Source organism: Balaenoptera acutorostrata, chromosome 15 (genome assembly GCF_949987535.1).
Source record: "Balaenoptera acutorostrata chromosome 15, mBalAcu1.1, whole genome shotgun sequence".
Lineage (NCBI taxonomy): Eukaryota > Metazoa > Chordata > Mammalia > Artiodactyla > Balaenopteridae > Balaenoptera > Balaenoptera acutorostrata.
Window position 1 is genome coordinate 18055638 of NC_080078.1, and position 14427 is coordinate 18070064.

A 14427-nucleotide genomic window follows, 5' to 3' on the forward strand; every position below is an offset into this window, starting at 1 on the left:
TTATCCCCATATCATTTTGACATAATTCTCAGACCTCATTGCATATCTGAGTAAGAATTTTTTTTTTAAATGAATGCTCAGGTCCTTTTGTCACTGTGCCAGACTGAAGGCCAGATGTTTGTTTTCTGGCCTGGACTTTGTCACTTACCGGCCCTGTGGTCTTGGGTAAGTCCTTACGCTCTCTGACCCTTGGTTTCCTCTTTTGGAAAACAGACTGTACCACATACTGGCTCCCCTTGGCGGTCGTTCGTGAGGGTCTGATGAGATCCTGAGGGAGCAGAACTTTAGCACGTGGTGATGTGATGTACGGATGGAGAGAACGCTTTGTCTAATCTGTCTGCCGCGTAAAAGGCCGCTCTCCTTCTGTCTCTGCTCTTCCCAGCACTGTTCACTAACCGCACTGTAGAGGTGCCATTGTCAGCTCCCGTCTTTCCACTCACATGCCTGAGTGTCGAGGGGATCATCTTCCCCAGGCAACTGAGGTGAAAGCCCTAGGCTGGGACGCGACCCCTCACACACCTCTCTGGCCCAGTGTGCCTGCCTGCCAGCCTCTCCCAGCCCAGGGGTCTGCTCTCGGGCCTGATGTGCCCTAGTGCCCATGTCTGGTCCAGGGCCTGGGCTGCCCGTCCTCAGCGCTCAGGAGGACCACCCAGCTGGCCCCATCAGATGAGAGAGCTCTCATGGGGCATGTTGGCCCGTAAGTGGTTTGGTCCCCTGGGGTCTTATTTTTTGCTATTATTTCCTCTGCCTAAAATAGTATTTCCTCTGCCTAAAAGTTTTCTATCTGTGGTGCCTGGTTTGGAACAAAACTATCTGTTGTTCAGAAGTTAGGGCAGCAGACTTCCTGCTGCCCAAGTATGCAGTGAACCCTGGGTTCCAGTAGGCTTCTGGGAAGCAGAGACTCTGATTAACAAGAAGAGGTTTGTTGGTTAAATTAAAATTTATTTTAAAAGAAGAGGAGGTAACAGTGGTGGCCAGAAAAAACGACCTCTCAAAATGAATTGAACCAGCTCTCACTCCTCAGAGAAGTGTCCCGTTTGCTCAGTGCTACCCCAGCCAGGCCACTGCCCTGAGTCCCATTTTTTAATTGCCCCAACAGAAGGGCATTTCCTGCTGAAGAAAGAGCTATTCTGTCCTGAGTCCTTGGCCTTTAGTTTAGCTCCTCCCGCAGCAGCGCGTGTGACCCTGGCCAAGTAGTCAGGGCTGGAGGGATGATGGATGTCGGCCAGGCACAGCCCTGTACGTGGCCTCGGGGCACAGCCCTCTGGCGTCAGCACCGCCTCTGGCGTCTTTCCCAGGCACTGCTCAGACACTTTCTGTCTTTCTGTATTGGCCGAGTCCCTCTTTGTGACCCTGAAGGCACAGTGCCAAGTTCTGGAGGAATGTAGATGTGACCTTGGTGGGGTCTGGGGTAGGGAACGTTCCCAGAGGACGCTTGCTCTGCTCCACAGAGGCTGTGTGGCTTCTGGCGCAGGAGCTTGGCCTGGGCTCCATTTGCAGCGCTGGGCGAGTTGTTTAACCTCTGGTATGTAAGGGCGATGATAACAGCTGACCTCGTGGAGTTAGTGCTCTTGCAGTGAGCCAAGCTAATGAGCAGTGCCCAGCGCGTACTAAGCTGATGACAGCCCCACATTTACGGGCCTGTTGTTCTCAGCCCAACAGAAGCAACCTCACCACAGCGCATAAGAAAGGCACAGCTCCAGCCTGCTTCATGGAGAGAGAGCACGGGTGGCACCGCAGATCTGCAGACCCTTGCTTGCTTCAGCCGTGGTGCTGACTGTCCTGGTTAGGGTGTCTCTTTGCTCTCTGAGAAGAGGCAGCTGTGGTAGGTCCAGGGCCTTGTTCCTTACCTCTTACAGCTCATCCCACATTGCTGACTGCTGGTCATTGGTGTGGAGGGCCCCAGCCTCTGATCCAGTTCTACCTGCAAAAACTTGGTATTTTGATACTTACCTGAAGCGTATCTTTTTTTCTCAGTTGGTTCGGGATCTGAAGGGAGGAGCAGTGTTATTCGTTAGTTCTCTAAAGTCCCTCGAAGTGGTAGAACCAAGACTGGAAATAGTTGCCTCAAAATCATGTGATATGGTCTTTATCTCACGCACGGTATCGCGACTGTGGACTCATAGGATATTGGGGCCAAATGGATCCTCGGACACTGCTTTAGGCCCAGTGTGTTCCTACGGATTTGCCAACTGTAGCTTTTCCACCATGGGCTCCAGGAAGAGGGGAGGGAGAGGGGGCAGAGCAGTGAAAATTAGCTGGTTTGAAGACTTGATTTTGGGAAGCACTGATCTGGTGTTACCTTGACACTTAACGGGCATGTCAGGGATCTTGGTAGCAAGCAAGAGTTCCCAATTCTGGCCAACCTGAAAAGGAACGTGTTGGGAGGCTGTTGGGAAAGGAACACACGGGACTGACCGCTGGCTGGTGGCCAGACTGGGGAAGGGGCCGGAGCCCCAGGGCACCAGGCACAGGAAAGCACAGCAGCACCTCTCGGCCAAAGCCCCCCTCCCCCTCCCCCTGCAGCGACTGGGCTGGAACCACCTCCCGCCATCCCTTTGTCCCTTGCTCAGATGGAGAGGGTGTCTGACAGGCTGAGCACGGGTTCTGGCCCACTGTTGGCTGACCTGGGACCTGGCCCCTGCAGGTTCCTGCTCTCTGGTTTTCTGTGTATGGGATTTGTTTTCCCACCAGAATCACACAGATGGGGGAAAGAAAGACTCTTTGGTAGAGTCTATTTAGGGAGTGGGGCAGCCAGATTTGGTAGCTGGAACAAAGTGTGATGGGGAAGGAAGTGCTTGAGGACCGTGGGAGGACAGAGACAGCGCGGGTCCCTGAGCCTCTGTGGTCAGGGCCGGCCTGCACAGGAAGGGGCGTGGCCGGACGCCAGCCAGTCGGGAGCCTGGCTGGTTGGAGCGGGGGTGGTGGAGAGAGGGTCGCAGGGAAGTGTTCTCGTCGCGTGTGAGGTTGGACGTGAGGTGGCCGGTGGCCTTCAGGGATGAGAGAAAGGGAGAGGCCGGCCTGGGGGTCCACAGAGGGGCGGGGCGGGACTGGGCCGGCCCTGCTGCTGCCTCTGTGGCCCCAAGAAGTCCAGTTAGGGCGGGGGTGTGGCTGAACAGGAGAGCAGCTTCTTCCCAGGTGATGGTGCAGCGCAGGGCGGACCTGCCCAGGGGAGGGCTGTGGCCGAGCCCCTGACAGGGCCGCTGTGCGCTGGAGCCCACGGGGGCCCCTGAGCAGGCGGCCGGCCGCTGCAAGGTCAGTGGTAGGAAGGGCTTTTTTTTCCTTAAATTGAAAGCATTCATGTTTCTGAAAAGTGAGGCTGGACAGCAAACTGGAGGTGGTGGGAGAGGGGAAAGCGCAGGGCGGCTATTAGCTCATCTTCGTGCGGACGAGGAAAGTCCGAGGTAGCAGAATGCTTTTGATCTGCCCACAGAGTATGTTTTTCTGAACGACATCCAGGAGAGGCCTTTTCAGTGGAAAATGTGAATTGTCGCTTTCAGAGGGAGGTGGGACTTGCCACTGTGTCACCTGGGGTGGACGGGCTGGCTCCCGAGGCAGAGATCCTGTCAGTGGGCAGGAGGCGGTTCTTGGTGCCCGGGGGTCCCGCGCCCGACTCTCCCACGGTCGAGTCAGGTGCTTGGCGGGGCCGAAGGGTCTCCAGCAAGCCGGGCGCGGGGCTCGTCCGTGGAAGCTGGCCCCACACACCGGGGTGAGATGCTTTGCGTGGTGTGGGAGCGGAGGAAAGCACCGGAGCACTTCGTGCCGGCGCAGCAGAGAACAGCTCGCGGAAGAAAGTGCCCTGCGAGCTGGCTTTCGTAACTAGTCTATGGGAGTGAGGAGGAGGGCGTGTGAGCAGGGGCACGGAGGCAGGAAATGTGACCGTATTTCACTCCTCTGATCACACTTTTTCAGCAGCTGTGGCCAAATTTCATCATCACGCTACCATTACGATTTTTGCCACGTCCATGTACCATCTGTTTATTAATACGAATTTTTTCTTTAAATTGCTTTCTTTGTCATCATTTTTTGTTTTTTTTTTGGTCGCACCACGTGGCTTGAGGGATCTTAATTCCCTGACCAGGGACTGAACCCGGGCCACGGCAGTGAAAGCTCGGAGTCCTGACCACTGGACTGCCAGGGAATTCCCTAAATTGCTTTTTTTTTTTTTTTCTTTAACTTAAGCAACTTTACTTGTAAAGGAAGATTAGATCCCGCCTGTGATTCACCTATTAGTATTTCTGTCCGGGTCTTTGTCATTAGCTTTTCTGGGCCTCCTCAGCAGATGCCGTGCCTGTGTCACAGCTGTCGCCTTTACATGGCTGCGACCTCCATCACCACCAGCGTGATCTTTTATTTTTTTAAACTTTCATAATATTTAGCTATACAAGGAGCTTACAAGTACCTTTCTAAGAAGCCAAACAGATAAAGTTCAAATGCCCTGGGATGACCCCCTCATTTTAGTTCCCTTCCTAGCAATGGCCTTGTTCATCAGTTTGGTGGGTAACCTTCCTGGCCTTTTTCCTGCATATATTGGTGGTTTTATTATTGTTTTTAACATAATGTTATATTGTCTGTTTTCGTGCTATTTTTTTCTTACAGTGATATTTCTAAGGCACAAATCTTTTGAAATTAATTATTTTAATAAGTGAAAACAGTAATACATACGCTTGGTTTAAAAAAGTCTCACAGTACAACAGGGTGATTCCAGGACCCAAGGCTTACCATGTCTCTCCTCTGCTTCCAGCTCTGAGAGGCTCCCATGTCCCACAGGAGGAAGGGCACACGCCCCCCAACCCGTGGGGCCCTGGGCCATCTGGCTCCTGCTTCCTGCTGCTGCCGCCGCAGCCCTCCCAGCCGTCCTTCCTTCCCCTGCCAGTCTGCTGTCCATCCACCCCAGCCCCCTGCGGTGCTCCCCGGGTCCTGTCCGTACCCCCTCCTCTGACAGGCTGATGGCCCCGGAGAGGGTGCTGCTGCCTTGTGCGTCACCAGGGGCAGCACGAGGCGGCTGGCATACAGGTCAGGGGCTGTGGCCGTGCTGTCAGGGCTCCCCGCTGCTCGCCGTACCTGGCGGTGTAACGCTGGGTGAGTGAGCCCCCCTCTGCAGGCAGGATGGGTTCATTACTGCGTGAAGAGCGCTCAGATCAGGGCCTTCCCCGGGCTGGGTGCTCCGTGTGAGCTGTTGTGTGAGCTGCTGTTCTTACCCTGTGGTCGTTACTCTTCACTGTCGCAGCCCCGGGCCAGCACAGGCGTGTCAGTGTTCGATGTGTGTTTGGATGTCGAACAAAGGGAGGAAGGACAGAGGTGGACCTGACGCGTGCGTGAGGACAGGCGGGGGCAGAGGCTCTACAGAGGAGTCAGGCTGCGATGCCCACTGCACTGAAGTGCTGAGTGGGGACGGTGACCGGGCGGCAGGGAACTGGGGCCGGGGAGGAGGCCGAGGGCTGCCAGCCAAGACAGGAAGACCTCGGCAGGCTCAGACACCATTTCCCAGGCCTTTCTACTTCACAGCGCTGTCTCTTTGCTCCAGGAAGAAAGAAGCCGCAGGCGTTGGCACTCACCCAACAGGGCCAGGGCCTTCGCCCATTTCTGGCTTTGCTGTCTCGTGTTCAGGATGATGGCGGGATTGAAACAAGCTGCACTTTTTTTGATGGAGCACCCTCCCCCTTTTTGGCTTTTGCCTGTTTATTTCCAGGCAATGCTACCGTAGAGAAGCTGGAGGACTTCATCAACAACATTAACAGTGTCTTGGAGTCCTTGTACATCGAGATAAAGAAAGGCGTCACGGAAGATGACGGGAGACCCATTTACGCGCTGGTGAGTGCAGACAGAGCCCCCTGGTGGATGTGTGAGGGACTGCAGCGGAGACAGCCCCGTGCCCTCCTTCCTGGGGCAAATGCAGGTGCACCCGCCTCACCAAGGGCTTGGAGGGAGAAAGGGATAAAATGCCTTTTCATGTAGAACAAGACATAGAAGCTGGGAAAAGAAACAACGTGCGTGGCCGCTAAGGACTGAGACATGTTTGGGGCCTCCTGTTTTCAGGTTTTCCCTCCCAGCTAGGGAAGGAGGTGGAATACAAACCCCCATCCTTGGCTCAGGAACCACCTTAGGCCGTCAAAGGGGATCAGGCTCCTACCCACCGGGCCCACACAGAAAGGGGCTCTAGCCCAGGGTTTCCCAAACGTTGTTCCATGGAAGAAAGGGTCATGGAGTCAAATAACATGGAAATGCTGGGTCAAATCGGTAAATCAGATTTATTTACTGCCAGACTTCCCAGTGCCTTTTGCATTTGAAGCTCCATTAGCACGCAGACAAGTTTCCTGAATTTATCTGAGTTTGGAAGATACCGCACCATCTTGGGAATTCTAAAATCTCTGAAAATTAGACATACTGACTGAGCTACAGGTTTAAGCCTGTAACATAAGACCGGTTACAAATTTATCCCTGTGGCCCACAGTGCCGGGACACAGGTGCTCCGTGACTGGCAAGGCAGGGAGGGAGGCGGGGAGGGAGAGAGCGCCAACAAGTGAATTAACTGACAAGTGAAGGGCACAGCCTGACCCTCACGCTGACTTATTTTTTAGGTGAATCTTGCAACAACTTCAATTTCTAAAATGGCTTCAGATTTTGCAGAGAATGAGCTGGATCTGTTTAGAAAGGCTGTAAGTACAGTAGCTCCCATTGCCCAGCAGCTGGGCTTCTTGTGGGAATTCCTGTCTTTCACTGGAAATGGAAACTGCAATCTTAGAGGGTCACCACTGCTGCCTGAGAAAGCCCTTTGCAGAGGGATGTCACCGAGCACCTCGCCCAGAATTCATAGCTGCCAGGTGATTGCTGGGGAGGTCGCCACGGCTGCCTAGGAAAGAAAGGCTGGTCCGGGTTTGACCCCAGCTGGTTGAGCAACAGTGGGCCTCCTGGGTGTGTGAGGCAGGTGAGCAGGTGTCAGTGCCTGGTACTGCGGCAGCATCGCCCGGGAGCTTGCTAGAAAGGCCGAATCCCAGTCCCCACCCAGACTGCATTCTAAGAAGGTGCCCCCGATCCGTTTGCACAGGCACATTTGTGAAGCGCTGCTCTGCCTGCCCGGCTTTGGAGCTGCTCACTCAGCCACCTTGTCACTCACCGGGCTGAGTGCCTGGTCAAGACAGTGCTTCTTAGCTCTGGCTGCACCGTAGTAACTGGGGAGGTAAAAACAACGCAGACATTCTGGCCTCAGGTCAGGTCTGTCGAGTCCAAGTCTCTGAGGACCGAGTCCTGGAATCCTTCCTTTCTAAGCCTCCTCTGGGGACGATCAGCAGCCGAGGTTGAGAATTGGGCTCTAAGATGCCGGACACACCTGTGTGTGCAGGAAACCTGTCTTCCCAGTGGCTGTGCCCTGCTGTGGGCAGAAGTGTTAGGGCAGTTGGCCGGCCAGCCTCTCCCGGCCCTGCGTCCACCGTGCCTCTGCACCTCCCGAGCGTGCTCTCTCACTGCTCACCCTGCTCTCCTGCCCTTCCCAACTCCAGCCTGCCACTCAGACCAGCCCTGATGGCCTGCCCACCTTTGAGTAGGAGGGGTGCCGCCCCATTTCCTTATTCTTTCATTCCTCAGCTTCTCCACCTTCAGGGAGGTGAACTGACCCTTCTTGATTTGGGGGGCATTAAGGTCATTCATTTGGGATGGTGTTACAGGAGAGACTTTTGGGTCAAAACTGTTCATGGCTTTGGATGCATATTATTAAGTTATTTTCCTGAAGAGTCCTGCAGTTCTGCCTGTGATATGCATAGTTTCACTGCACCCCTGCCAGAATTGGTATTATTGCTTGAAAGTTGTTTTTGCCAATTTAATAGATGAATGTGGTTATCTATTTCTTCCAGTTGGAACTGATTATTGACTCAGAAACTGGCTTTGCATCTTCCACAAATATTTTGAACCTGGTTGATCAGCTTAAAGGCAAGAAGATGAGGAAGAAGGATGCCGAGCATGTGCTGCAGAAGTTCGTACAAAACAAATGGCTGATTGAGGTACTTTGTGCCGTGGGTTTTCCAGCTTGGCTCACTTTTTAGAATGCATCACAGTTTTTCCTCCAAAACCATATTGTATCTAATGGATGTCTGTTGAGCCAGGCCCGTTCGGGTCCCTTCTCTGCTTTGAGGCCCACAGTGACCCTGCAAGGACGACTGGAACCTCCTGTTCATTCACGTGACCTGGGGGAGCACCAGCTGGAAGTGGGGGAGCCCCAGCTGGAAGTGGCAGAGCCGTGGGCCCCAGACTCTGCTCCCCAGGCAGGTCATGTAGTATGGCGGGCAGGAGCACGGCGCTAGCGTCAGCCCTGGGCCTGAACCCCGGTGCAGGTGCCCCCGCGTTCCTGTGAGAGGGGGGTGATAGCGTGCACCTCCGGGTGTGTGAGGCGCGGGGCGAGCCGGTGTGTGTCGGGTCCCACCGCTGGGCCCCCACAGGAGTCACCGTCCCCGTCCTGGTTATCGCTGTCAGCATCGTGTTATCCAGGGCCAGTGCTGTTGGGCTCTTTCACTTAGATGGTGGCCCTTAAAGAGCAAAGAGGACGTGTAGACAAGCGTTTGGAGAGGGGCTGTAGGAATCTGTGAGAGGTTTAAGTTTCTCGACGCCCTGTGTCTAATTCTGTTGGCTGGAGCAGTCAGATGTTTCAGTTCTTTTTCCACAAATGCACCACTGTTTCCAAGAAACCCGAGTCAGACAGGCTCAGCGCTGCCTCGTGCACCACAGCCCTGCCCCTCGGGGGCCAGTGTCTGGGCAGGACGTGCTGAGATAGTCCCTCAGCTTCCTCATTTGGCGGTCAGCCCCTTGGCTGGAGGCCGCTGCTGTGGTGACATGATGCTTCACTTCCTTTTGGGGTGGAGCTCACCTCTGGAGTCCTGGCGACAGTGTTCTGAGTTACTGATCTCAGAGGGTGAGCGGGCCCTGGTAGTCTGACCTGGTGGGAGGAAATGTCTGAAGAGGCCACAGCGGCGAGGGCAGGGGCGGGGGGGCTGCTGGGGGTGCCAGCATCCCTGGGCGTGTCTGCGCAGCCTGTGCTTGGGTCCTCCCAGCCCCCCGTGAGGGCGGGGAGCCCCTTAGCTATGTTTTGTAGCTGAACCCACTGCAGCTCTGTGATCTGGGTGAAGTCCCACACCCAGCAAGAGGCAGAGCATGTTCAGGCCCCAGCTTGGGTGACTGCAGGTCCCCATCAATTGCTTTGTCACAGTTTTTCTTCCTCCCTGGGGTGGATTTGGCAATATGGAATGTTCTCGGGCAGCTCGGGTCGTAACTGACCATGCTCTGTCCTCGGGCCAGGCTTTCTAAGGGCGGGGACTGTTATTTCATCGTTGTACTTCATCACTCCTGGAGGTACTACTTCCTGAACGGTGACCGGGTGGGTAGAGGAAGTTCCAGAGGAACAGCATTTATCTCAAGCTTACCCCCAAAATAATACAAGAAATCCTCGTAGATTAGGAAATACCAGTATTCATACGGGACCTTGTTGATACGAACACCCATCATATCCCCCAAAGCTCACCCTCCGCTGCCCAGATGCAGCCTCTGTGCCCGGCTTTGGGCCCCAGGGTGGTCGTGTGTGTCTAGCACATGCAGGTGCTGTCCCACCACAGTGCAGGGCTGTGTGCCCGACTTTATGGGGACTGATGCTTTGCTGCCCAGAGCAGGGACGACAGAAGGAAAGAACGCCTCTGGGGTCCGCTGGACTTGCCTTGGGCCCTGCCTCCCATGCTCTCTGCTTCTTCCTCAGTGAAGTGGAGACGCTGGTGCATCCTCCCAGGGCTGGGGGTTCCCTGAGCACTGGCCTCCGCAGCCCCGAGGGCCTCTGGGGAGCCCCCTTGCTGCCTGACCCCTCCAGCCTCGTGTGGACAAAGGAACAGACCTGGGAGGAGGTGGGGGGCATGGTGGTGAGACACCCCCAGGGTCCTCCTCCGGCCTTGCCAGTACTCTGGCGGTGGCTTCTCGCCTCTGAGCCTGTTTCCCGTCTGAAGGGTGAGGACGGTGGTGGCGCGCAGGTGTTTTTGTCGCGAGGGCAGAGTGCTTTCTGAAGTGGTCAGCATGGCGTGGCCGTGAGTTCTGTGGCACTTTCGAGGAACAGCTGAGGGGCTGCCAGGTGAGTGCTGGCCAGTCCCCCGACCAGCCTTCCTGGGGCAGCACCTTGACCGGAGGGACCATGTCTGAGTCTCATCCTCAGCCTCTCAGAAACGGGACTTTCCTCAGAAGGCATGTTGTGGGGGAATGTCACCTGGAGGCACTTTGTTACGAAAGTACCTGGAGAGCCCTGCCCGGTACCCTGCGCAAGGCTCCGCCCTGGCCTTGCACAGGGTACGGAGGTGCTGAGGCACCTGTGCAGACCCTCAGGGGACCCTGGTGTGGAGGGTGGTCAGGGTCAGCAGGCGAGGCCCCAAGATATGGAGGCGGCCTCGGAGAAGGCGTGGATCCTTGGAGCTTGGGTGTCTGCTGGCAGCTGCGTCTCTGCGCACCCTCGGCACCAGTCCCCGCTGCAAGAGCCCAGCTCAAAGGATGGCTGTGAGGCCTGGGAGGTCACTTGGGTTTGGGTCTTCCTTGGAGATCCAGGGCAGGCCGCCTGTCCTGGTGACAGGGCCCCGAGGATGAGTGGGGTCATGAACAGTTAGCACCCGGCAGTTTCAGGCAGCTAGAAGACGTTAAGTAACTGCAACTCGAGCCTGACTCTGAACTTGAACTTGCTCACCCCAGCCTTGGGCGTTCCTCCTTGGGATTGATGCAAGGGCCACTGAACTCTTCCCTTAGACATTGATCACAGCACTGCCGAGCGCTGGGCCGCGCATCATGTGCTGGGGACACAGAGTGGGCAAAACCGGGCCGGCTCACGGTCTGGGGAGGGAGCTGGAGGTCAGCCCCGCTTCTCGCTGAAGTAGAGTTCCGATGGAGAGGAAACAGGGTTTTATGACAGCGCTAACAGAGCAACCTGTCCTCTGCAGAGAAAGTGACACTCAGCTGAGGGCTAGATAGGAGGCACCTGGACTGGGGGTGGGGACCATGGTCCAGGGCAGAAGGAGCAGCCTGTGCCCGAGTGGGCATGGTGGGCGCAAGGAGCTACGGCTGGGCGCTCTGGAAGAGGGGACGAGGTGAGCCTGGAGGTGGGCAGGAAGGGGTTCAGTTCTTCAGCCTAAGAACGGCAGAGCATCACAGGGCTGGGCCCTGCAGAGCTCAGGTCGCTGGAGAGGCTTGCAGAGGAGCAAGGGTGGGCCCAGAGGGCGGTTAGGAGGGTGAGGGTGGCCGTGGAGGTGGAGCGTTGTTACGGACTTGGGAGCTTTTGAGAAGGTAGCAGCCACAGGACCCAGGACAGCCTGGGAGGCCCGCCCTCCCGTGCCCAGCACCTGCGGGGCACAGAGCTCCCGTCCACTTCCTGGCTGGCCCGACAGCCTGCGGCGCGGGACACCAGTGCCTCGTGCTGGGCTTCCGTCCACTTGTGAGAGTCCTTGGGTTGCGTCCTGCCTGCCCGCCCTGCTTCCTGCTGACTCTGCACCCATTTGCCACGTCTCCCTCTGGCTGGTCACCTGCCTGCCACTGGAGGCCCAGAGTGAATGCACTTCCTGGCTGGGTTACGGTGGGGAGGGGGTGTGAAGTGGGAGAAACGGGCCCCGCTTGTTGCAGGCGTCAGGTGGAGTAGAGCAGAGACGCGAAGGGGTGCTGGGCTGACCCAGCAGCCGCAGGTTCCGGTAGCGGCTTCTCCTGCAAGGCCTGCGACGTCGGCCTGCCCCAGCTGCCCACCGGCCCTTCAGTGCCCTTTGCCCAGGAGCCCCACTGGCAGCTCCTCCTCCCCCAGCGCGGGCAGCGGAGGGGAACGAACATGGTTAAGAGGTTCACCTCCCGCTTCACTAGTCGGTTTTCATGAATAAACGTCCGTGGGCCTCTGTGACCCCCGCCTCTGCCTTGTGAGCTGGCTGTAGGGCAGTTACCACAGCCAGGTTTTCTGTACGTCCTGGCTTTCCACCGTGTCTGGTTGGGGGAACCGGGAGGCCCCACCAGCCATGCCACCCAGCCATGCCGGGGGCCTCCCTGGAGCGTCTCCAGCGTTTTCTGTAAAGTGGCGAGTGGCGCGGCTGGAAGTGATCACGGATGGTCCCCTCGGAGGCTCCAGGCAGCAGGGCTGGGGGTACCTGCTCTGCTGCTCCCTGGGGGTGGGGCTGGGGGGCGCTGGGGAGGAGAGGAGGAAGTGGGCGCTTGGGTAGGGGGTGGAGTTCATGCCGTGGGATCACTGCCTCCCTTTCACGGCCTCTGTCCTCATCTGGGGGGCTGGGCAGGCCTCACACGTGGGGCTGCCGTGCAAGATCCGTGATTCCTGTCTGTGAAGGCACAAGGAAGGCGCTAAGAAGATGCGGGGGCGGGGGTCCTTGCCTCAGTTTCCTTTTAGGTCTTATCTAAGTTTTCCCCGCTAGAGGCTCTGCAAGAGGCCGGCGTGGATGCCTGTTGACCGGGGTTGGTGAAAGCCTGTGCGGCGGGGGGCGTGTGGACCTCTCCCCGTTTCTGGGCCTCGGGCCATGGGAGCAGAGATACAGGGTGGGAAGAGGGCCAGGTGTGCCAGTTTCATAAAAGATGCCACTTCCTGTTGTGTCCCTGCAGAAGGAAGGGGAGTTCACGCTGCACGGCCGGGCCATCCTGGAGATGGAGCAGTACATCCGGGAGACGTACCCCGACGCTGTGAAGGTCTGCACCATCTGCCACAGCCTCCTCATCCAGGTACCGCAGGGCCGGGGGCGGGCACTTTCTAGAACTCTCACTCTGGGCCCTAGGCCTTCCTCGAGCGTGAGCAGAATGGTGGGCGTCTCCTCAGAAGTGTCCGAGCATGAGTGAGTGCACGGAGGCCCGCCTTTCCTCCCTGGTCCCTCTGTTCTGGTCCCAGCGCTCTTTCTACTTTTCTTCCAGATAAGGCTCTCAGAGGTCTTCTGTGTAGTCCATATTATCTCGGCAGCTGTGTGGTGAACACCTTTCTGTCTCAACCATGGTTTCCCCGTCATCTGTTTTCCCCCGTGTACTTTGCAGGGCTGCAGAGCAGAGCAGCTGGACCGGTGCTGGGTGTTTATGTTTCCTTTTTATCTCTTTGCGATCGTCACCTACACCCGGGATAGGCCTCTTTGCACGTCCATCCTTGGGCACCTGGTTGTTTCCTTGGGTTGAATTTCTGGGAGTGTAATTCCTGGAACAGAGTGCACACATGACTGTTGAAAGCTTTGCTCCACGTTGCTAAAGTGCCTTCTGAAAAGTGGCCGTCCTCACGCCCACTGCAGGACCCACACGTGCTGGGAGTCTGGGACTCAGCCTTGCTGTTCCAAGGGCCTGGCCCGCCGCCCCTGCTGCCGCGCTCTGGCCTTTGGAGTCTTGAGCTTCTTCCCCATGTGCTCATTCGTCAGATTCTTTACTAAAACCCACTGCACTAAGTTAGACTTACGGTATTAATCTGGGGCCTGGAAGACAAAAATACTGAGCCTGCGGGACGTTTTCCTTGCAGTTTCCTGAAGGTTTATGAACACGGCGGGCTCAACGGCCATCACCTTTCTCATTTCAGGGTCAAAGCTGCGAGACCTGTGGAATCAGGATGCACTTGCCTTGTGTGGCCAAGTACTTCCAGTCCAACTCAGAGCCGCGCTGCCCCCACTGCAACGACTACTGGCCCCACGAGATACCAGGTTCGTGTCCCCAAGCCGCTGTCTCCTCCTGGCCTCCGGGCGGCTGGGCTGGCAGGGCTGCGAGCGTGCCTGAGTTCTGGTGCCTGGCCCTGAGGGGCCACGGGGGGCAGGGAGACGGGGTGCTCCAACAAAGCCGCCACGTGCGCACAGGACCTGAGCCGCACACGCTGAAGCAGCTCTGAGGTAAGCAGAGGCCAGCTTGCTTGCCCTGTTCCACAGGGCTCCCTAGACCCTGGTAGACGTCCTGAGGCATGTGAGGGTCTGGTGTAGGCGAGGCTCTCTCCCCGGCAGCTGTCTCGGGAGGGGAGGTACAAGCGGTGTCCCCAGCTCCCTGTTTGTCAACTGGGTCTAATTCTGCCTTCCTGGAGAGTAGAATGTCCCATAGGACAGAGTCCTTGGCACACAGACGTGGCTGTGGATGGCAGCCGGCCGCACCGTTCACAGTATTTTGTGGCTTTTCTGCATACAGAAGTCTTTGACCCCGAGAAGGAGAGGGAGGCCGGCATCTCCAAATCGAACAAAAGGTCCTTGCGATCCAGGCAGCACTAGCCGGCCGCCGCCTTCAGGGGAGTGCCCGGCGCGCCCCGTTTGGAAGAGAGGCATCAGTTTCGTGTTTCACGTGAATCATCTCCTTTATCGTTTACGTTCACTTCTGAACAGGTTTGGAATAAACTTGCTAAGCAGCCACCTCGGCCTCGTCTGTGGTCGTGTGCCCCTCTTTCCTGGGGCTCACTGAGAGTTGGGAGCCCCTCAGCTTGGGCTCCGGAGC

General features: G+C 56.9%; 1 protein-coding gene across 3 annotated transcripts in view; it reads left to right on the top strand.

The window, feature by feature from the left end:
• The window catches only part of NSMCE1 (NSE1 homolog, SMC5-SMC6 complex component), a 35637-nt gene extending 21292 nt beyond the window's left edge, over window positions 1-14345 (top strand). For all 3 annotated transcript variants that reach the window (XM_007186324.3, XM_057528617.1, XM_007186325.3), the window contains exons 3-8: window positions 5693-5814; window positions 6582-6659; window positions 7851-7997; window positions 12595-12711; window positions 13538-13658; window positions 14128-14345. In XM_007186324.3, coding sequence (XP_007186386.2) covers window positions 5693-5814; window positions 6582-6659; window positions 7851-7997; window positions 12595-12711; window positions 13538-13658; window positions 14128-14207 — 665 coding nt within the window. In that variant the 3' untranslated portion in view covers window positions 14208-14345. The remainder of the gene's footprint in view (window positions 1-5692; window positions 5815-6581; window positions 6660-7850; window positions 7998-12594; window positions 12712-13537; window positions 13659-14127) is intronic.
• Window positions 14346-14427: the final 82 nt, after the last annotated feature.